At 33.8% G+C, this 25,365-nt stretch overlaps 2 protein-coding genes across 2 annotated transcripts in view; both read left to right on the top strand.

Annotated features, from left to right (window-relative positions):
- Positions 1 to 25,365, top strand: part of LOC108970108 — a 150,299-nt gene that overhangs the window by 72,072 nt on the left and 52,862 nt on the right. The gene's annotated exons all lie outside the window — the stretch shown is intronic.
- LOC108970111 lies at positions 20,425 to 22,581 on the top strand. Its single transcript, XM_018935261.1, has 3 exons — positions 20,425 to 20,855; positions 20,911 to 21,947; positions 22,017 to 22,581. The coding sequence occupies exons 2-3, from the start codon at positions 21,022 to 21,024 to the stop codon at positions 22,171 to 22,173; spliced, it is 1,083 nt and encodes a 360-aa protein (XP_018790806.1). The 5' UTR covers positions 20,425 to 20,855; positions 20,911 to 21,021; the 3' UTR covers positions 22,174 to 22,581.

The raw sequence follows: 25,365 nt of genomic DNA, 5'->3' as shown, positions 1-25,365 counted from the left end.
GAGCTGACCAGATTCAAAGAAGAGCGGATTATAGAAAAACCGTTATGTCGTCGCTGGTTAAATGAAAAGTAATACAAATCAGTCATTCTTTATGTTCGTTAAGTAGTGATCAGTAGAAAAATCAGAATTGTAAGAGCAATAAGTAAACAAACATCTATTGATATATGCGATCTTGTGTTGAAACTCCATAAAGAAGGAAAAAATTTAAGAGAAATCGGTGCTACTATTAATAGAAGTCATAATACTGTACAAAAAAATAATTGACAAGCAAAAAATTTATGGAAAATTGGAAAATCGTCCCAAATCTGGTAGACCAAAGCGATTAAGTGGTGCTGATGTTAGGTCTGTTGTACGAAGTGTAAAGATAAATCCTTCTGAAAGTGCGGTAAAATTATCKAAAAATATTTTGGAAACGTCAGGGATAGCTGTTAGTGCCAGTACAATTCGCCGCGCGTTACATGCAAATGGCCTCCATGGAAGAGTACCGCGGAAAAAGCCTTTAATTACAAAAACCAACGAGAAAAAGCGTYTTAATTTTGCTAAAAAGTATGAGTGGAAGGACATTCCGTTTTGGAATAACGTTCTTTTTAGCGATGAGAGCAAATTTGAAGTTTTTRGAAAGAAAAAAGYAACAAAAATTTGGAGAACAAAAAATCAARCATTTGCCGAACAAAACATAATATGCACAGTGAAGCATGGGGGAGGCTCGGTGATGGTGTGGGGGTGTATGGCAGCGAGCGGGGTTGGCAATTTAATATTTATAAAAATCACTATGGATAAGATGGATTACTTGAACATCCTGAAGAGTAATTTACATTCTAGTGTCGAAAAATTATATTTGGATCCGTGTTGGATATTCCAACAAGACAATGATCCTAAACACACGGCGAAGATTGTGAAGGAATGGATGCTTTATCACGTGCCTAAGCAATTGGATCACCCCCCACAGTCACCGGATCTTAACCCCATCGAGCATCTTTGGGAATACCTAGACAGACAAATAAGAAAACGAACAATTAGCAGTAAGGAGATGCTCAAATCCGTTCAACGGAGGAATGGCTAAAAATCACACCGGAAGTAACCGCAAATCTGGTCAAATCAATGCCGCGTCGTTTACAAGCCGTAATTAAAGTAAATGGAAAACAAACAAAATACTAATTATTGATTATGTCACACATTAACACTCTGTACACTTTCTTTTGACGCCAAAAAAATGAAGAATTTTAAGTTTTTTGTTTATAACTTTTGTTGTTGTTAGAATTTTGTGTTTGTTTTCCCATAATTTAGAAAAGAATTAAATACCATTTTTTAAAAATATAACGTGCCCCATTGTTTCATTTAACAAATATATGAAATTCAATTATTGATGTAATAAAAAAACTTGTATACTTTCTTTTGACGCTGACTGTATGGTAATCTTTTGTATTTGTGAAGGATATTGTACTTAGCTAAGGCGCAACCAAAGTTAACGTTATTTCTTGTTACTCTTGCTCTTAACACATTCATTGTTTTTAACTCAAATATCTAAAAACAATTCTTTGATTCTGAGTTGTGCATATTTTTAAATATTTTTTTAGGCTTCTCACACGCATTCTTTTTGTAAGTAGCGCACTTTCATTGCTTCTTGCTCTATAAGAGTGTTACATTCCTGGGTATGAATGTACATACAAATATATACTTACAACGTTGCACATTTTTGCTCTTTCAACTTTACACTCACATTTTTTATGCCTAAATCAGGGCGTGCTCTTATTTTCATTACCCAGTGTTTTTTGGCATATTCTCGCAAGAAAACGCCCTCGAAAGCGCCCTATTTACTGTTGGTCATACATGTTCAAGTTAATCCCCATTGACGTTCTAGTTTATTTAATGAAATTGCTTAAATTGCACGGTCGTAACCGCAATTTGCTTCAATGTGCCCTATATCGCACCTTTGCTGCTCCACCTTTGACATTTGGCATTCCAATATTCTTACATTAGTGTGTACAAATTTATTCTTAGCTCACTAAATTTACTGTCCTCCATGTGTACCATTTTTGCTAAATCAATAGCTTAGCTTTTCAATTATATTTCTCATTTATCTAATGTGTAGTTATTTGAATTCGCCAATCGCTAATGAAATTCTCTTTTCCCCAAAATCTCTTTTTCATTAAATTATCGGAATGAACCGTATATTGATTGACAGCTGATATAGGGTTAAAATATTGCGAGATATATTCCTCGCCGAACGAAGTTACGCGACGTGTATTTCTAGCTAAAAAACAAAAATTGTAAGAGAGCCGTGGTCCGGACATAAGCCGAATTTTATATTGAAACATATGTATACATTTTGTGTGCATCGAAGCGAGGTTCTTCAACATATCGCTGATTTGCGCCCACGCCCCGACGAAAGAGAAGGACGATGTGACCAAAGATGCCTTCTATGGCTAGATTCGCACCCGTCTCTGTGCAGCAAAAAACCCATGCAAACAAACACAAGGAAGGTTCGACGTCGAGAAGCTGCAATCACAACAGACAGCCAAACGATTTTCTACTCGACTTGCACTGCTGCTCTCTGAGAGCACTCGTCAACAACTCGGTATAAGGGAACTGTGGGACGGCATTTCAAGCCCCTTACATACAGCCGAAATCGAAACCGTGTTGCAGCGGAGAGAAAACAGACTGCCTACCTCGCAACGTTACGATCGACCACAACACGTGCGGGGTGGGATAAATACCGAGAGTTGAAGAGGGAAGCGAGACGCATTTGCAGACAGAAAAAAAGAGGCTGAAATGTGTGAGTATGAAGAGCTTGATCAGCTAGCCGACAGGGGCAATGCTCGAAAATTCTACGAAAAGATGCGGTGGCTAACTGAAGTTTTCAACACCGGAGCATACTTTTGTAGAACCCGCAACGGTGATCTAGTTCAAAAACGCAAATTAACATAAATATGTTAAGTTCATATTTTGAAGCAACTTGATGTCGATTGCTTAATGTATATGTACTAAAAATCGATTCCACACCTTAATATAAGATTTTGAAATTCTTCCAAATACACTGTTGTTATGGCTATACGACACCAAACGAGGTTTCAGATAAGGCGACTCCCTATCGTGCGACTTCTTCAACCTGCTGCTGGAGAAATTAGTTCGAGCTGCAGAGCTTAATCGAGCAGGGACAATCTTTGTGTACAGCTGATGGCGTATGCCGATGATATTGATATCATCGGCCTCAACACCCGCGCCGATAGTTCTGCTTTCTCCAGACTGGACAAGGGCAAGACGAAATATCTCCTGTCATCAAACAAACAGTCGTCGCACTCGCGACTTGACACTCACGTCAATGTTGACAGTCATAACTTTGAAGTTGTAGATAGTTTCGTATATTTGGGAACCAGYRTAAACACCACCAACAATGTCAGCCTGGAAATCCAACGCAGGATAACTCTTTCCCACAGGTGCTACTTCGGACTGAGTAGGCAATTGAGAAGTAAAGTCCTCWCTCKACGAACAAAAACCAAACTCTATAAGTCACTCATAATTCCCGTCCTGCTATATGGCGCAGAGGGTTGGACGGTGAAAACAACTGATGAGTTGACGTTGCGAGTTTTCGAGAGAAAAGTTCTGCGAAAGATTTACGGCCCTTTGCGCGTTGGCCACCGCGAATATCGCATTCGATGGAACGATGAGCTGTATGAGATATATGACGACATTGATATCGTTCAGCGAATTAAAAGACAGCGGCTACGCTGGTTAGATCATGTTGTCCGAATGGACCAAAAAGAGGAAGACTTTCACTCCGTTGGAAGGACCAGGTGGAGAAAGACCCGGCTAGGCCTGGAATATCCAATTACAGAATATCGATTACAGTTTCTGCAAAGAGTTCGTTTAGAATCTTAATATTTTTCTCCCTATAAGTTAAGAATTTGTAAAACAAATATTTACAATCTTATAAGTACAGATGATTACAGTCCCCGTAACCAATGCGATGTCACGAATAAGGTTAGACTTCCATTTAATTCTACTTCGTGGTTATTATTGGTTTCCGATATTAAGATGTAATTTTAACATTTTGGAATGACGTCTGAAATTAATTAAATATAAGCAAGACGGGTAATTATTCGATAACTATTAGGGATCAGAATTTTCGATCACTTCGTTATTTCTATTCCCTCTTTTAACATTAAATACTCTACAAATAGCAAATTATGTTGAAAGACATCAATATGCTGCACGTTATATATTTTCTTTCTCGCATTACTATTTAATATATTTTATTTTATTTAACAATTCATGTAACGTATATAACAGTTATATTTTCTTTGCTATATCCGTTTGTTTTTTATAAATAAAATGAAACTTATACTATCCGTTATACCTAAAATGAATGCGGCCTCCAGCTGTCCCCCACTTGGCGCTCAATGCCATTAAATTGTGGAAAACAACGGCGCTAGGGGACTAACAAAAAAGTGTAAAATTATATGGATTGTAGACTGTTTGCAATTTTTTTCGTAATTCAACTTATTTTACTGCAATTCTAAAGCGGCTTTCATTTCCACAATGTTGTTGGTTGCAGCAGGGCAACGAATAATGTAAGGCCGCTAGTGTATTGCATTTGTGAAAGGCTTAGATTTATGCCACGGTAGAATAACACAGCCGATGTGCAGCACACTAAGACACGCCATTGCCGCATTTATCTTGCTATGTATTTGTTAGATGAAAGTACTATTTTTTAGACATACGATACATATAGAAAACATAGGACAGAGAACAGCGTCGCTTTGGTGTTGCAAATATGCTTTTCTTTCAGCGAAAAAGTTCAAACAAAGAGAGAAAGAGTTAAAAATGTTTTAATGCATCACATGTATGCGTACTAACATATATAGATAAGTATGTTCATACATATGTATGTGTGTACATCAGCTATGCCTATGCCCACGCCTTGAGCTCGCAAGCGGAGCGAGCATCTAAGCTTTCACATGTACGCCATACATGGTCCATCTGTCGTTGATCACACTTCGGATGCACTATAATCATAAAGCAGCATTCATATAAACTTTACTGCACCTTTGTCAATGAATGGGAAACCTATTTTTGTTCCCTGGTTTTATCTCTCCAAAAAGAAACGTCGGTATAACCTATAAAGTATACTATATATACATACATATCAGCGTGTCCAGCTGAGCCTCTCATACAGATATGCATATATGCAATGTAATGCCTCAGTTCTTGAGATATCACTGCAGCGTATAGCTGAAATTTAAACTAACCTATTAAAAGCTGAAGATTTTTTATGCCTTTTAAACTATACAAATTGCATCTGTGAAGGGTATTATAGCTATTACATGCCTTTGGATATATACATACATAGTTATTACATACCAAAACTGATATCATGGTTAAATTCAATTTCATTACCATTTAGAACTCACAAAGCTTCACAACTTTTTTTTATAGCCTTGGGGGAGAGCATTCTGTAAAGCCATTAAACGTCTTCACTTCTGTGGAAAAGGGGTTGAAACTGGGTAAAAGTGGTATAAATAATAGGTCTGCTCATACTCAAAAATTATATTGTAGCAAAGTGTACATTCAAACCATGATCGCTGTAAGTGAAGTATCAGTATATTCAAAATCGCAAACATGGATTATTTAGTTTTATGACTTGACAACTGTCAGGTGACAAATTTGAGACAATAATTTGTGACTGAAAACTAAAGACTGTTTTCTACCCTATTCAATGTACTGATAATAACACATAAATATTGCAAGCATGAGTTTAAAAGAATATTTTACTCGAATAATGGTCACCATACTAATTTTAACGAAAGTTAGTAGTCTTTACGATGATCATATTCAAAACACTCTCGTCATTTGCATAAGTTCTACTAAAGAAAATACTAAAAAACCAAATTTTTCATAATTCGATAAATTTCTTTGTAGTTTAATTAACTACAACGCAGAATTTTTGGTTATTTGAATAAACGTATGGAATTATGGATACGGTTTAGAAATGTAAAATCATTAATGTTAACAAAATTATCACACTTACATAAATACAACGATTCCATATTTTTTATTATATTAATAATGAAATCTAACTTTAGCTTACTTTGTTATAAGTTGCGCAAACCCAAGATCTGCATATACAAAATTAATCCATAACATACATATGCATGTTAAATTATAATTTGTGAAAAACATTTGGTAATATAAAAATTAAAGTGTAATGGAATGATGGGGAATACAGTTGAAAAAACTTATTTGACACCATACATACATTTACCTACTAATCAATCATACATAATTCAATTTGCATTGCTACCTAATCAAATCCATACCTGCTTGGAATGAAACATTTTTCGATAAAGGGAATAACATGACAAAAATAAAAATTTATAAAAAATATTAAAAGACAAAAAAACAAATGAGTTTCATGGGAACCATTGAGTAATAAGACGCAACAAACAAGATGGAAAAATTACGAAATAACGTTTAACCATCGTATTAAATCAGTATTTTTTAATTTAAGTTAAAAGGTTAACATTTTTAAGTGCAAGCAGCTTCAACGTGGGGTCAAAATGTTTATAGCAATGGAGAACGTCCTCTCTGATTCAGATGAGATGACTGTATTGCAAAAGCTAAGATGGGAAATATCCTATTCTGATATTTCAGTCATATTATATTATGACCAATTTGTAATTTGGCCATATATAAATCCATTTAATAGCAAATAAAAAGAAAGAAAGTATTCGACGCAGTACCCGCCGGGGGAAGCAGAGAAAGAGGAAGACCTCCACTCCGTTGGAAGGACCAAGTGGAGAAGGACCTGGCTTCACTTGGAATATCTAATTGGCGCCACGTAGCGAAAAGAAGAAACGACTGGCGCGCTGTTGTTAACTCGGCTATAATCGCGTAAGCGGTGTCTACGCCAATCAAGAAGAAGAAGCAAATAAAAAGTCCATGTCTCTGCTTCTCAACGTCGTCGTCGCAGTAAAACGACTATTCGTAATTGGATAATGTTCATACGAACGGTTACAAACTACTACGGCCATTTTCATTGAAAATATAAAAATACAATCAGCAGTTTTCGAGAGTAAACTTGCAAAGCTGCCTTCTGTCACCTACAAATTTGGATCTGATTAAGTGCGCAGTTTATCCGAATTAACGCTGCCGTCTGTCAAGGCTATAAAAGCACTTACATATCTATAAAGTAAGCAATAAATATTTTTGTATATAATTTCTTTATTAAAGTAATGTGTCAAATATGTCGAAGTAGTAAGTAAGTAAGTAAGTAGAATTAGGCAGCACATCATCTGAGACCTAAGCTCTGCACTTCCTGGAATGTAAGATGAAACTTTGTAACCAGGCTTAAGAAAATAATTGTTTAAAAGGATCTGAAATTAAGATTTGTATTTCAGTTTAGTACCTTAAAGTGCCCATATACGACACACAAGAGCATTCGATAGGTACATATGTATGTGTGCGCATGCGGTTTACTCGTGAATGGGCTTATGCGCGTACCGACCCATATTCGCGAAAATGTTTGATTATTTACGATCGGTGTGCGCACAAAATCTTATTTCTCTCGTGTCGATCGATCGATTTTTGAGGATTTTTTTTGGGAGGGAAAGAAATAATTGATTCAAGCGAAATTTCTAGGCTTTACATATAGCTATATATTTGAACATCTTTCACAAATTTTTGGATACGAAATCTTTGAGATTCTACCATTAGGAAACAATTGTCCCATGCATCTCGCATGTGCATTTTTCGGACGGCGGGCAGAAAAAAATTCAAAGAGATTCATATTTTTTAATAATTTATCTTCTAGCTAAACTAAGAAAATTCAACACAAGGGTGTAAAATTTTACAATTTTTTTTTTAAATTGAAAAAAGGGGTTTTTGACCAAAAAAATTTTACTTTATGTTTAAAAATATGTTCAAACTTGACTATTCTTAATTTTAGTTTAAATAGAAAATAACTTTATGCCAATGATAATAAAATTTGCCCTAATTCCATACGACGTTTAGTTTTTTTTCTATCCTGCCCGCTAATTTAGAATAATCGTAAAAATGAAGAACCGAAAAATCGCGCTTCAAAATTTTCGCTTTTTGCCCAAGCGTTCATATATGTATCTGTTAGACGTTCGGTCACTATTTCCCTTCTAGCTTCGACAATATTTCGAATTCCAATCTATAACTTTAGGCAAATATTGTTAGATAATTTTTAAAGAGATTTAAGTAAAAAAAAAATCGATTGTTTGGTGCTTCTAAAGCAGGCTCCCTTAATAAAGATTTCGCATCAGAATTTATTGATCTTATTAAAAATGAATTGGCAGTTTGGCAAAATAAAAGTAATAAATATAAAAATAAAATTGAGAAAATCAAAAGTTGGAATAACTTATTAACGAAATACAAAGAAATAGATAAAAGTGCTACATTAGAAATAAATTCGAAGAAATGTTTCGCTTGCCTGTCGCACATGTTAACTGTGTGAAGAACGAACACAAAATGGATTTGTGTGTCGTGTATGGGCGAACGAATTCACACAGACGGAACGCACATGTGCGTCCGTGTATTTACCCTTTTAACCACATTCACTAGATTCACCTTTTTCGTGATCTTTTTAAAAACTACCCCGCGTTCGCGCAAAACATAATTTACATGCATATACTTGTGTATATACATATGCATGTACATATTATATATTGTACAGCTTTCTTAGTAATATGTAATATTCGTTTATTCTGAGACAGTCATAAAATAGTTACACACATACATCTGCCAACAACATATGTATGTATGTACATATATACATTATATTTTCCAATGTTGTTCACAATTCGCTCACACTTAACCATTTGCTCTAGTACATCGCTTTTGAGGTCGGAAATGGCGCGAGTGGCGCGAAAGTTGTAATTTTTTTTCCATCATCAAACAAATTATTAAACCCACATGGTGAGCGGTCGTCACAAGCAACGTTGTCGCATTTCCGTGTATACGTCATTAACGTTCAGCCGCTAATCGGTAAAAAGCGCGAAACATGGCAACAAAGCTTTAGCTATGGCGAGCCAAAGTGAATAGTGAGTAAGTGTTTTATTACCTCAATATGTGTTTTTATTTGTCCACTTTTTAAGTTTGTATAAACTATGACTGTTTTGTGTGCCGCACCGATCAGAGCTGGTTAATGTCTACTTAACGCCTACACCGTATAGCTGAAATGAATTTGTAAATATGATTATGCATACATATGTATGTATGTGCATATGTATTTAAATACCTGTGGACACGGCAAACATACGTATGTGAGCTTATATTTACATGCTAAATTGCTCACATACGTACGTGTGTACATATGTTTGTTGAGCACATGTATAAAACGCGTTTTATTATTGCAATTTATTACTAATTTTATTTATTGAACTTGTTCACTTATGGTACATACTTAAGTATGTATGTACATGCATGCACACGTTACTTGTTTGTACATACATACTTATGTATGTGCATAAGCCACGCATTTCTTGAAGATGTGTGTAAAAAATAGTAAAAAACTACGTTTTTTTTTACTTTTCTACTTAAATAAATTAAATTCAAATTAATTAAATATTAGATTTTACACATAAAAGTATATATATACATATATACGCTTTAAATATAAATAAAAAGTAAGTAATACAGTCGCAATGACATTGAAAGAGCCAAGGCTATAGCGGTTTCTTCCGATATTTTACCACCCTCCCGCTCAAGTAAAACTGTTTTAAACGTGGATATCGGAGTAAAGTATCGAATCGAAGTTTGACCTACAAAAAAAACAAGAGATTTAAATCTAGCTAGATTAAGTTGTACACTTGGAAAATAACTGATCTTTAAAATTTTTATAAATATGGTCTTAACCATTATTCCTTGACTGAACTGTTGTATGCCAACGCCATTTGCTGTCATGAAACCCACTCCCCCTCTCACTGATTCAGCTCTACATTAGCGGGATTCAGTATAATAACTGGACAAGGGCTGTTATTTTGGCGGTCTAATCCTGTTTGTATCGGTTAATTTTAGGTTAAGTTTGTCGTTATTGGAGCAACACTGAACAGCACTCTTACCCCTGGATTCTCCTGAACCGTGCTGGCATTAAATTAAAGCAAGATACCGTTACAACAACTACGATTTTTACGTTTCAAAACACATTTTTGCAGACTCTTCTGTGGGCATCACCTCCGAAATTATTGAATTTATATTCTAGTTAAATATGCCAAACGTTTCAAACGTTCTGTTTACATTCCTTAATTATATCTGCAGAACAAATAGATATGTATGTAAGTAAAGTTTTTGCATTGAATGATATTACAAAATCATTTTCTGCATATTTTGTGAGTTTTACAGGAATCCGTTGTGGGTCATCATCTTCTTTATTGGCTTACACAATTAATTACAAATTTTAATTATCCTTACATCTGTCAACCAGTTTATTTTGGCGGGGATTACTTTGAAGGCGGCAATATAAATATTTATGAATAATTAAATATTTTGCGCTTTATTAACTATTTCCGGGTACTTTTTTGCCACAATATATAAAATAACATATGTAGTAAATTTTCAAATTTACTCCCTTTATGATTGTCATACCCTTATTATTTCATCTAATATATTCCATCAACAATTATAACGTATGAGCAGTGGAGTGCTCTTAATTCTTAATATTGTTACACATAACTTTGTTATAATTTCTTTAACAAATAGTACATAAAAGTTTCGTTTCCAACCACCTATATATGTATTTCATATAAGCGTCCGGACATACATTCATATGTATGTATATGAAAAGCAACTGTATTTGTCATGTCATGTTATCAGCATTGATTTTGACATTTGTCGATTGTCTGTTCTTTTATTTGGTTTGCGCGCGCTCAATCAACTCTTCTTACAATCACTATATTTGGCCTACTAACGCGAGATTATTCACAAGGGTAAAATGTTTTACTTTATTTTGTAGTTAGTAAATAAATATGAAAAGTGATAACGAGCTATGATCATACAAGGCGCAATTAAATAAAATACCTACATATATAGTACGTATAAATATGTAATTATTGAAACTTATTTTAACATAATTTTGCAGACATAAGTACATTTGTATGTATGTATGTATGTACATGCAAATATATGCATATGTACATATTTAAATACCTGTAGTATATATGTGTGTATGTAAAAAGATACAGAATATATTTGTACAGCTATTATTTATAGTTTAAAAATTATTTACATCTAATTTATAACTCATTTTCATTATTTGCAGGTAAGACATTTTCTTCAACTTATTTTCGGAGAGTATGGATGTTGCTCAATATTGTAAACAGTTCAGTTCACTATTAAGGACTCTTATATTTCAAATCTGATTGAAAGCGATTTATTGTAAGTTTCTTGTGCAAATTATTAATAACTTAATAAAATCAGTTTACAGTGGCTAAAGAATCATGTTCAAATCAGGAGCTTTGTGCTTGTTGTCGTTAGTCTTCTATTCCCAACTTTCAAGCACTTTCTTTTACATTTGACTTCAAAAAATTCAAGGAGAAAGCTTAGTATACTGCCCCAGGATTTCGATAAAATGGGTATCTACGCAAAAAGCAATCCAACGCGAAAGTACTGAAGACCCCTAGGTTTTGGTGCGACCAGAATTATTTTTTTAAAGCGCGGCCGAAACTTTAGAAAGGGATTTATGCGAAAAACTAATACTGTGTTATTTATTTCCGGCCATTGGGGTATAATTTGTTTTCTTTTTTTTTTTGGTTCTTTTGTAAAATAAGTATGTACGTATTGTGTGAAAAAAAGAATTGAACAAAAGTTAAATATAGAATAAAAGTTATTTTTCACTATTTAAAATAAAATAAAGGGGTAGAAACGAATTAGTAAAGTGTTACTGTATATAAAAACTTAAAAATATTAGTGTAAAATTCGTTTCAAATAGGAGAAACATGCATTTTAAATAGTTGAATTTGCAATGCAAATATCTCAAAATCCAATTAGTCAGTGGCAACTGATATAAGTATATATACCCGGTAGACCTCCTCTATCCGTACATACCCATTTTAATTCCGAAATCTGGGCTAGCTATTCTAAAACTTGCCCACGAAATTTGCTCGGTAAAAATTTTATAAGAACTTCTACCGACAGTCTAAAAGTGGATGAAATCCCATTGATAACACCGCTCACTCCCTATATAACGGTACTATTAAAAACTACTAAAAGCGCGATAAATCTATAACTTAATACGCCATAGACATAGTACAATTTTACCACCGGAAGGTATGAGAAAGCTCTATGGAAGCCGCTGTGAAATTTGGGCGATAGGCGTGGCATCGCCCACTTTTTGTTGGTACGAGGCATTCTTCCTACATTCTTATTTCACATTGTGAAAGTGAACGAAATTGGATAAAAACTACGCCTACTTCCCATATAGCATAATTTTAAACTCTACTTGATTCGTTCAGTTTACAGTACACAAATCAAGAAGCAATTAATTCAAATCCAATAAAAACTGTTCAAGCCCCTAGGTACCGAACATTTAAACCCCAGTACCTAAATTTCCTTTTGATCGAAAATGTTTGTCACTATGTGATATATATAACTGAAGTTAAGGGATAATCCTTCTCTTATTATGGTAGGTCTGTATGACAAAAGTTGGTTAAATCGGGCCAATACTTCCTTTAGAGCCCCCATATGCTTAATATAAAGAATTTCGTACTTCGGGGTGGCCTTGTACCGTATATATCAGCCAATTTGTGCATTATCCAAATGAAAATAAGAGAGCATGTTTTACTCATAGCAGTGTATCTTTGTGCCTAAAACTGATCAATTTGAGCGAAAATTTGGCCTAGCCCCTATATAATTAATATTCAGGATTTTCGGACATCCGGCTGACTGTACTCTATATGATTGGTTTTACACATTAACGTATTTCCCTGTCTTTGATTCTTGCAAGTTGATTGAGTATGAAAATGTTCGGTGGTACCCGAACGTGGCCCCTCCTTACTTGTTTCGATTAAAAATTAATTTCACACTTGTATTTTGCACTTTTATATCCACTTACACTTCACTAATTAGTTTGTACATATTTATTTTACAATATATAGCGCAAAATTGTTTTATATCAATATTAAACTTATTGTTTAATTATATTTATTTAACAACAACTAAAGATTTCAATCTGTCAAATAATCGGTATTGCTTTATCGACATCTTTTGTAAATGAGCTAAAAGCAATAAAGAAAATAGATTATACCCAAAAAAGAATTTTTTCAGTTGTCACAATATTGCAAAAAATCTTTCTGCCACTGGGGTGTGTCAATTTTTTCGCGTAAAACTCCATTTTGTTATTCTTACTTTCTATTTTATTTTTGTTAGTTTGTAAAATATATTAGTATGCTAACACTGTTAAATAAATATAATTGAACAATAAGTTAAATATTGAATTAAAACTATTTTGCACTATCTAATGTAAAATAAATGTGTACAAACTAATTAGTAAAGAGTTGTGGATATAAAAGTTGCAAAATATAAGTAAGTGTATAATTAATTAAAAATCAAAAAATACGTACTTGAAATATTGGTAATTTTCAAATTAAACGCAAATATTTCGAAAACTATAAGTTTCCCTATGTAACTACATACATATGTAAATATTTATGTATGTACATACATATATTCACGATACATATGTACATGCATATGTACATAGATATGTAAGTATGTAAATGATGTGCACTACGAATGTAAAAAGTAATTTTTAAAATAAAGGGTTCCTACTTATAAAACTTGCAAAAAGTGTAAATTGTGAATTTTATACAGTTTATTTAAATGATCACGACCAAACCAATTTTTCCCCCGAAATAATAACATATTTTTAGTACATTAGTATTAAGCGTAAAAAAGTCAATGTTGTGGATTGCACTTATAAATTTTTTTTATTATTTTAAAATATTGTACCATTTTGGTAGCTAGCATTATAAATAGTGGCACATTTTTTTATTTACATTAGAGAAAGTATTTTATAGTTTTAGTTTAAAGAAACATCAATCTATACAAAAACACTCTTTTTAGTATTTTGTCAAACCTTCTTTGCTTTTTATAACGGCTTTTATACGCTCGGGCATTGAATTTATCATTTTTTTTATTGTTCCTGCTCGAATACCGTTATACCACACTTCTTCGAGAATTTCAGCCAATTCTGCTAAATTCTTTGGTCTCTTCTCTTATACCTGAGAATTCATTCTAAACCAAAGGTTCTCAGAGGAATTGAGATCCAGATTGTTTCCTGGCCACTCCAAAGTCGCGACTCCGATTTTTCATAAAAAATTCTGCACCTTAAAGAAAGAAAAAAGACAAGTAGAAAATTTGTAATTAAAATTGTATTAATAAACTCTAGTTGTACAAAAAAAATGATACTTACTATTTTGGCAAGATGGCAGGGCGCAGAGTCATCCTGAAAAATAAATTGCCCAAGGCCATAGTGGGAAAAGCAACCAGAGACCATTCGGCTGCCTCACTGCTTAACAGTTCTTTGAACACATTCCTCCTTGAACCACTCACCAGTTCTCTTTCTCACGTAGGGCACACCGTCACTGGAAAAAATATTAAATTTGGACTCATCTGAGAAGATTACATATCGCCAATCAATTTGAGTCCACTTTTAATGTCATTTTGTCCATCGTGAACGGTTTTGACGACGCGCGTTCAAACCAACCTATTGAAGCCTTCGACGAACAGTTCCTGTGCCCTCAGCAGTTTTGAAGCTCTCAGCCTCAAGATGATATGTTCTATCACCCGATCTTTCTTAGAACTTGTCTTCTTCTTTGTTAAAGAGCCAGTTTTTCTCTTAAGAGACTCTATCACTAATTTCCCGAATGGTCAGATTTTCTTTTCGCAAAATAAAAATATTACTTTTTGTTTAAAGCACAAATTTATGTGAAAGAAAAATCCTTTCGGCAGAAAATTTGACTTGTCGGTTGCAATCGTGTTTTAAATACAAACCCACAGGTTGCCCGAATTTCAATATATACATAAGTATATATGTATGTACATATGTATACATGCACTTTCATATGTATAATTAAATCAGTGGATAGGAATAGTCTTTTATCTATGCATAGGCCAAGAGTGGAAGTTAGGATTATTAATTTTGAACGAAACGGCCAATTACTAACAGCTGCATTTGTCAAAAACCAACTACAAGAAGATCATTAGGTATTCATACAAATGGGAAACCAAATCATTTATGATTTTTACAATGGCTTACACTGATCTTTTGTAATTGAGTAAATACATCTGTACATATGACCTCTGTTAAAGGGTAAAATTCTCAATATTAAAGTTCCAAGCGTGAAATTCCATTAAAATTATCTTTTGAGGTGACTGTTATGAAAGCTTTTGCGTTACGACAGTCTATTCTTGAGGAAGGTTCAGAGTACTTCTATCGAATTTATGTACATACATATGTATGTTCCTCGTCAGGGCTTTGAGGATGTTTACATGAGATTGAAATAATTATTTTCACATATTAAAATAATCAAAAATTAAATTAAGGCAAATACTGTAAATATGCACGTTTCTATCCTAACTATCATTTAGAATAAAAATTGAAAGTAAATATTTTGTGATTAACAAAACCTATTTTTTCCCATTTACACACCTACAAAGTATCTAAAAATACATACCTATGTATGTACATACACAAGTGAACTTCCATATAATCCCAGAAATGTAGGCTGCAAATTACAACTAATTTATGTAAATATGTATGTATGTATATATATATATGTATGTATGTATGCATACATGTATCTATGTATGTATATACATAGGTTGATTTTTCCGCTGCCAAATTCATTTGGTACTCGCGATGAAAAGTTTAATATATACATACATATGTGCATACATACATACGTATGTATATTCCTTTTCTTTTCTGTGTTCTCAACTAAATGCAAACAATTCTTGTTTGACTTATTTATTCTTTTTTTTCATTGTTTTTATATTATTCAGTTGTGCTGAGTATGTGTGTTTTTCATTTCTGTTGTTTGTTTCTCATTCTACGGGTAAATGCGCCAAACAGAAACGTGATGAAAATTGGCAACGTTGCATTGTACGCTGTGTTACTGCCCACAGTTATTTGGAATTTTCTTCGAGTTGCTGAGTGAATGTGGGCACCCTTGCTAATGTTGTTGTTGTTTGTATAGCTGACGACCAACATACATAAGTATCAAGAATAATAGCCGTGGGCATATGAGACACACACACACACACACACACAAATTATACAAGATTATTGTTATTGCGAGTCGGCGCTGTAGTAGAATTATAATGAACAAGCAAAAATAGAAATAAATCGACTCAACAGCGGTCAGACGAGTTGAGCGACGAAATGTCAGACCAACCGACGAATGCTCGAACAATCAAACGAACRACCTCTGCGTGCGCGACGTATGTATGTATATTTATTGAGGTCTGTATATGCATGTACGTTGATAAATCTTTTATGTGCAAATAAAATCAGCAGCAAAGTAGGGACGATGGGGAGAGCACAGTCAGGCAAAAAATGCCGTAATAACAAGTTCGCTGCCTGTGCTGACGTCGTTGTTGAGGCTGCTCGGGCGCTCGTAACATTCTACTCTGTGAAATAGCGCTTCAAATTGTTGCGAAGTTGACGTCGTTCGTATTTCTTCTCTGTATTGTTTTTGCTGCAGTTAGCAGCTGTCGGGTATTTTATTTCACTCATTCGTTTGTATGAATGTGAGGTGTTTCTCATTTTTTGCTTCGGCAGTCGCATTCACCAACACAAGCGCACTCATACATCCCGTCGAACACGTTCAATTATAATATATATGTAAGTAGATATCTTATATATGTATGTATGTATGATTGAATATGTACCTTTTGTCGTTGTTATTATAATTATTATATTCTGAGCATACGTTGTTGCGGTCGTTATATTGCTGTTGTTCGTTGTTGGACACATGGTTGGAGAGGGGGTGTACAAAAGAGCAGGTATCCGATAGCATGAAAACGGAAAAAACCAAAGAGAAATTAAAAACAGTACAGCAACAATAACAATGTAAATTGTCAAGGGAAAACGTTCGAAAGGGGGAAAGTACCGCCGGCTTCAGACTAGCTTGCGTCGCTGCCAAACTTTTTCTGTGACTGCATTATGAATTTGTTTTTGTTGTTGCTATTATTACTACAATCCGTTTTTTTTTTGCTGCTGCTACCGATCGCTATACTTCAGTGCACTGCATTGAATTCGTTGCTGATTTTGTTCAGTTCAGTACATTTTTCTTTTAATTTACATATACATATGTACAAATGAATGTATATTTTTTTATTCTGTGATGGCTACTGCTGGCTTTGTTGTTATTTTGTTATTGGAAGGCTTCACTGTTGTTGCGTTTTTGTTTTCCGTTGAACTGCACTTACGTAGATATGTATATAAATATGCATATACATACATATATATATATATACGTTTGTATAGTATACATACAGCTGCGAGCAGTGAAATAATAGTGGGTGTTAGAGCTTTACACATCTGTGAGTTATGTAAAATGCCAAACAATTTTAACATCCATTGAAATGCATAAGTGGATCATATTTTCCACGCTATGTTTATTACTAAAAATATTTAGATTTGAATATGTACCAGATATGTTTATTTACAAAAATGTGTTTATGTATGAAACTTGTTGGGAGCAGTAAAATAGTAGTAAATTACTAAAAATCAAGAAGTACTGAAAGATTTTTGCAAGTTTTGTCTATAGGAGATCTTAGTACTTGGTAGCATGATCATGATTTTTGATAACTGCACTTCATCGCTTCTTCAGAGAATCTACGAGACTGGCACATTTCCGATGGTATTAGATTAGATTAGATTTGAATATGAGGAATGCACCGCGACCTTAGGTCTATTGTGCCCTCTCCTAACTCACATCGACTCACTTAGCCCCAGCGCACCGATGAAGTCCAGTAGCCTGCCCGGTGCTAGTGAGGCGATGCGATCCCTATCCGGTAACATTGATCCAAGGGCCTTGAACCTGCGTCTGCAGACTGCTGTACAGTCGATCAGCAGGTGTTCTGGAGTTTCAGGCTCCCTGTCGCAGAACCGGCAGTTTGCGCTGGCGGATAGGCCCATGTTGTATAGGTGCCTATTCAGCCTGCAATGACCAGTGTACCATGCGACCAGCAGCCTGATTTTGTTCCTGGGGAGGTTAATGATAACTTTGAACCTACTTAGTTTGTATCCTCCAATAAGCAGCTTGGCATGCCTCAAACCGTGTGTTAGTTGCTAATGCTCCTTTCTGCCCACTCCTTCTTCCTTGCGGAGTAGCTCGGCTACTCGAAATTCAAACCGCCAAGCTTCATAGTTTTTGTGCTAAATCTGGGGTCGTACTCTCTGTTAGGGGAGCGTCTTGTTGCACCATTTCTCAATCGGTCCTTTGGCAAATTTAAGACAATTTGCTTTATGATTTTCTTTAATAACGGTACTTATCAAAGACTGCGGATATATAAATTATGTTCATGTAGAAGTCTTCTCACTGTATGAACACCGTAGGCCAGGTTCAGTTCATTCCGAATCTCCATAGCTGACATTCTAGGTTAACTATTGGTGTAAAATTCTCGGAAAGAATCCATATTGCGCCCCTTTTTTCGTCTTTTTTTATAAATAATTGCATTGTGAGTCGTTGTGGCTTAACACCCTACAATTCTTTCCACTTCCTTGTAGGATTGGCCGTTGTTTATGACAGATTGAATACATTCTCATTTTTCGTCACTCGTTCATATACATACTATGTATGTCTGCATATCAACATCTATTTGCACACATACATATGTATGTGGTGTTTATATGTATGTTTTACTTTAATTGCTTTCTTGTTTACATACATATGCTATAGTGAGCCGATCTGAATAATTTCTTCTGATATTACATAATTTCTATAAGCAAAAACTCATAAGAAATTTCGTGAAGATTGACGACACATCACAATAAGGAAGTTTTCCATGCAAGCATTTGATTCTGATCATTCAGTTTGTATGACAGCTATATGCTATAGAAACCCGATCGAAACAATTTCTTCGGAGATTAAAGTTGTTACCTTAAGCAGTAATTCATGCCAAATTTCGTGATGATACTACGTCAAATGTGAAAGCTTTCCATACAAGAACTTGATTCCGATCATTCAGTTTGTATGGCAGCTATATGCTATCGTCAACCGATCTGAACAATTTCTTCGGGGATTACATTGTTGCTTTAGAAAATAACCTGTGCCAGAATAGAATAGAATATATATATAATATCGTATATATACAGACAGACGGACATGGCTAAATCCACTCATCTCAACATACTGATCATTTATAGGGTCTCCGACCCTTCCTTCTGGTTGTTACAAACTTGGTGACAAACTTAATGTACATTCCCTGTTGAAGGTATAAAAATTATAAGAAATCTTATAAATTTGACTCCGCCATCAATGTATATACATACATAAGTTTATGTATATACATAAGTTTATGTATATACATAGGTATACATACATGTGTATGTGCATGTTTGTAAATGTCCGATCAACTTCGGATTACTCAAAAGAGTCGAATTTATGAATTCAGAATGGATTCACATTTACTGTATGTGCATATGTACATCTATGAAGTGAAACTCTATATTATAGTCTATTGCGTTTACCAAATCTACAAAAGCTTCAACAGTAAATTTAGATTTCATTATAAACATTACATGGACGACATGATACATATGTATGTTCATATAGACCAATGCAGAAGGCTTTGAAATTGGTAAAAAGTTAAAGAAATTCAAGGTTGGTTTCAACCCTTTGGAAGCGAAAGATAAAATAACAACATTAAAAGATATTTTACGGGTTATCTGTGCTTGTTAAGAGAAAGAAAGTAGGATAGTATATTAAATTTATACAAAATGTCGATAAAATTAGAACTTTGTATTATAGTATATGATGAACGTTTTTGTTTAACTTCTTTATTGTACTAAAGGTAAAACTCAACAAAAATGCTTTCATAACCACGTTCGTATATACTTATGTATGTATATGCAATCATAAAATCTTCAAACATGTGTGCTTGAAATTATAAAACGTGTCCGTTCAGATTAAAGTTGTTCCGGGCTTAACACATGTTGTATTCGAACAGAGAGAACCAGTTACAACTCCAGCATGTATGTCATACTATTTCGAACCGTTTCGTTGCTATGGCGTTTTGTGCGGCCATCATGGATTTACGCACACAAATTTAACTCTGGCACGAATCTGAGCAGTACAAATGTAAGAAATGTACTCATTACTTCTCTTTCTGCCGTTTTGTTGTGGATGACAGACAGAATTCAATGGCCGCTTTATGAACTTTTATGAATCGGTACACAATTTATAGATATAAGCTATTGTTTGCTTTTTTACTCCACTGCGGTTGAAACGTTTTATAAATATTCACCATACGTAACTAGTAGCGTCAACACTGATCAACTCGTTGTTTGCGGCATTATCAGTTATAAGCTATTTGGCAGAGGGTTTAGATGTGCAGATAAGATGTTAATAGTTTTGTTAAGAATTATTCAATAATTAATTGCATTAACACAAATATATTATTAACTCGAAGACGTTGAACCGCAAAAAAATAAATAAAATAAATGTCACAAATATACTGCTCTAAAAATATATAATTCGGAATTATTCAAGATGTTAATGCATTTGTTCGGCGCAATTTGACATGTTTTATAGTGGCTTCACAATTATTAAAGAAACGGGCGTTACTACAGTGGAACTCAAAATTTGTATACACTGCTAATCAATGAAATGGTAAATAAAATAGTTTAAAATTTATTTAAAATATTCTAAACATCTTTTATCGCAGATATTTCACTGAATCGACGTTCGTATTGGGGACATTAACGGTTGTGTACAAATTAAGTGGACAGCCTGCAAATACATATTTTTCTGCACTTCTAGAAACAGTTTTGTTAATATGACTACATTGGCCACGTTATCCAACCCAGTCGGAAATGATTCGGCCAGTACTGTAGGAGGTAGTTCATCAACAGCAGGTGCTGGGAACAGCAACAATGTTGAGCGACGATGTGAAAATGCTGACTGTAATGTTATTAAGTTAGTGTCAATGGTACCGAAACGCAAAATTACACAATTTGTAACAGAGCCTTCTGTAATGGAGAAACCCATGCTTATAAATGGTTTTACGACTGTTTTTCAAGTGGAAGGAAGTTCTGCAAAATTAAGTGATTTAAAAAATCCCAATCCAAACACAACACCCCAACCGAAAAGTATTTTTCGTATCGTACCAAATACACATGCTCACATTGTGAATTATGTTGTGGTCGATGCTGATGGGGATTCTTTGCGTAAAATCAATGAGGGTGATCCGGCTACAATGCGAAAATTACTTGAGTCGCAAAAGGTGAGTGCCGATCAAATGTTGAAGAAGCTTATGGCAGGTCATGGCCCCAGCGTTCCTATTGTCTGCAGCGCTTCGCCTGCGTCAACAAGCGTGAACACAGTATCTTCTGCGACATCGTCAAATGCACGTAGTGTGGTAACTTCGAACACATTTTCGACAACTGCAACCACTACGACCAGTAATGCAACAAATGCAAATATTCGAACAAATGTTACACCAGTTACAGGAAATGCTACACCCAATGGTTCTGCTAAGTCATCTGCCATACAATTACCTATTCGAATGCACCCAAACTTGAAGATAACTGCTGTGGTAAGTAGAGACACAATTGGACAATTGGTAGAACCAAATACTGGTACCCAGCAGTCTCTACAAGTGGCTCCACCAGCTGCACCTACTGTTCCATTAATCACGCCCATACCATTAGCGAATTTGCAGAGTTCGCCTGCTTCTTCTATTTCTACCCAACCAGCGGATAAGTAAGTTGTAATTGGAATGCCAACTTTGACATTAATTAATAGTTAAAATATATTTTCTTATTCACATAGATCAAATATTGATAAAATGCAGGCAGAACTTGCGGAATTGCGTCGCACTGTTGCTATGTTGGCCGAGGCTATGCCCATGAATCCTCAAGCTCAGAAAGCACTCCAACAAACAACTCAACAACGTGGTGTAGCCGTGAAAAGACAGCGCATAAATTAAGGGGTTAGATGTAGTCAGAATATGAAAAAATTACATTTTTAATCTTGTTTTTTTGGCAGTAATATATTTTCTTTTATAAAAGTAGAAATACATAGTAACAAAAGTTGTTTCATAAATGCTTGCTATCAGTACGAAAGTTTATACTGGAAAAGCGGTTATTAATACAAAAATTAGCAGAAGAGAGGACTTGTTGAGAGCGAAAAAGCTACTAGCCAAAAAAAGCTACTGCGTTATAAAGAAATCGTTGTTAAAACGTATGTCCCACTAATCCCTTTATAAAAATGTGTCCTAGGAAATTTTTTTTTCGTGATTTTCAGAAAACCAGCTCTTAATTGTACACTTAAATTTCTTTTTTAACACTATTTTGTTTTAATACGGGCTGAAAATAAAACAGCTTTTAAATTTCTACATGATTTTATTTTATTTAGCACAATTGAAATTTTCTTGGCCATAAATTTTATTTGTCAGATTGAGGCACAATTCCGATTTCTTTGGCGCCGCGATCTGAAGGTACCGTTGGAAAGAGGAAGTCCTCCTGATTAAAGGGTTATAGGTACCGCAAACGCTTAGTTTAGGAGATATTCGACCTTAAAGTTCAAAAATTCGCAAAATTCGTACATTTCAAGACGCTATTTCACCACATTAAACACACTTTATTCACATTTTTCACTTCAAATTAATTAAATTACACTATAAACTTGTAAATAACTCCATGTCTTACACTTTTTGCAAGTTTTTTATCTAAAAAATCTGCATTTTAAAAATTACATATTACACTCGTTTTTACCCCATTTGTTTACCAAAAATTACGACGATATGGAGCGCTGCCATGTGATGATAAGGCAATTCGCTGAAATTCCTCTTTTTCCCAAAAATTCCTCTATTCATGCATATTTATATTTTCTTTTTTAAATTTATTAAGCAAATAAGTAATATTATATACATGTATTAGTAATATTATATAATAATATTGTATATACATATGTATAAGTAATATTATATAATATTACGTAATAAAGTGTAAAGTATATTAGTACAGTATGAAAATTCAAAATTTCGTTCAATATGAGTGCATGGTAACCAACAAATATAACCACTTTATAACAAAAACTCAATATATTTTTTTATTTTTAACGTAGAAAGGAGTATTCCGCGAAAGTACTTCAGTCCCCCCGGGTATTCGCTCGACCAGGGTTATTTTTTTTTTTTTTTTTTTTAAAGTACTTCAGTCATCCCGACATATATACATTTTATAATACTATATTATCATAGAGTTTTAATTATATGTGTTTATTAAATATAAATCACATATTATACATATACATACTATATGTAAAATGTAAATTATTATTTTTTATTATAATTAATGTAGAAAAAAGAATCACGCAAAAAAACGAACAAAGAAAAATCGTTAAGAATCCTACATATTTGGTGTTTAAGAGGTGGCAACGCTCGTTTTTCTCATAATTGTAAATAATCTAACCTTTGCAACGCCGAGTTCGCTAAGTGATTTTTAAATTAATAAATTTAGGTGAAATATTACAAAATAAAATTGAAATGTGAACTTATTTCATTGTTTAGAGTGTATATTAAATATACAGAGTGAAAAACGTGAATAAATTTAATGGAATATAGAGAAATACCTTGTGTTATTGGGGCATATTTTTGTACTTTTAATCGTGAAAATTTTAAAAATTATAAGTAATTTTTATATTATTTTTGGATGTTCCTCCCCTATCCGGACATACCCCATTTATACGGAAATTCGGTTTTTTTTTTACCCCTCCGCCAAAGTAATCGGAATCGTGCCCAGATTTACATATCACAAATTGAGAGGAATTATCTTTTTGTGGATACAATACTGGTAATTGTAAATAGCACAAAATGATCAATGTTTTTTTTTATACTGTGTTTTAAGTAAAAAAGTTAGGTTTATAAAAAAATCGAAATTAAACAAGAAATCCACCAATCAGGCTCTAGTTTTTCGTGTATAATTGTATAAATTGCATTGATATCTATAGAGCGGTTTTCGGTTAGTGATCACAAGTTTTGAAAAAAACTCATTTGAAGTTTTACCATTTACAAATTATGGAATAATTCAAAAACTTTCGTCGAATTTACTTATAATTTTCTAAGAATCTTTAAAAATGCAAACAAAAAAAAAAGATTTTATTTTAAAAATTCTGACCGCCTTTATCCTCATAACTAAATTAATTATTAAATATTTTTTAAGATTATGCTTAATTTCAGTTCATTGCTATGAAGCTATTAGAAGTGAAGATAGTATTTTAGAATAAAATAAAGTTGCATAATATAAGGAAAACGGCTCACAGTAATAGTCAGATGTAAAAATGTATAAATAAATGACGTATTAATATATTTAATTCTTAATTCAAAATTAAATTAACAATATCCTCATAATTGATCAGACGGTTAAAGCATCTGAAAAAAGTTAGTAACATTTTATACTATAAATATATTATGGGCATTTTAAATACATTACTTGTTTATCATTAATAATTTGTACACCACAAATTGTTGCAGAAGAAAGGAAAACACTAGAATATCTTAGTTCAATAGGCGATTACTATACTATGAACAGGGTTATTAAGTTTGTCACGAAGTTTGTAACACCCAGAAGGAAGGGTCGGAGACCCTATAAAGTATATATGTATATAAATGATCAGTATCTGTCTGTCTGTATAAACGAACTAGTCCTTCAGTTTTTAAGATATCGTTTTGAAATTTTGCAAACGTCATTTTCTCTACAAGAAGCTGCTCATTTGTCGGAACTGCCGATATCGGACCATCATAACATATAGCTGCCATACAAACTGAACGATCGGATTCAAGTTCTTGTATTGAAAACTTCACAGAAAGTGAAATACATTTTCATTGTTTCAATGTATTTTCACAAAAGTGGGCACAGGCTATTTTCTAAAGCAACAAAGTAATCTCCGAAGAAATTGGTCAGATCGGTTGACGATAGCATATAGCTGCCATACAAACTGAATGATCGGAATCAAGTTCTTGTATGGAAAACTTTCACATTTGACGTAATATCTTCACGACATGAATTACTGCTTAAGGTAACAAATTTAATATCCAAAAAAATTGTTCAGAACGAATTAATATAGCATATAGCATTCATATAAACTGAACGCAAAGCTACTAACAGAAATGCACCTGTGT

Source organism: Bactrocera latifrons, unplaced genomic scaffold (genome assembly GCF_001853355.1).
Source record: "Bactrocera latifrons isolate USDA-ARS-PBARC rearing strain unplaced genomic scaffold, ASM185335v1 scaffold_281, whole genome shotgun sequence".
In the NCBI taxonomy this organism is placed as follows: Eukaryota; Metazoa; Arthropoda; class Insecta; order Diptera; family Tephritidae; genus Bactrocera; species Bactrocera latifrons.
Note: the sequence above shows the minus strand (reverse complement) of the source record. Positions and strands in the feature narration are given on the sequence as shown.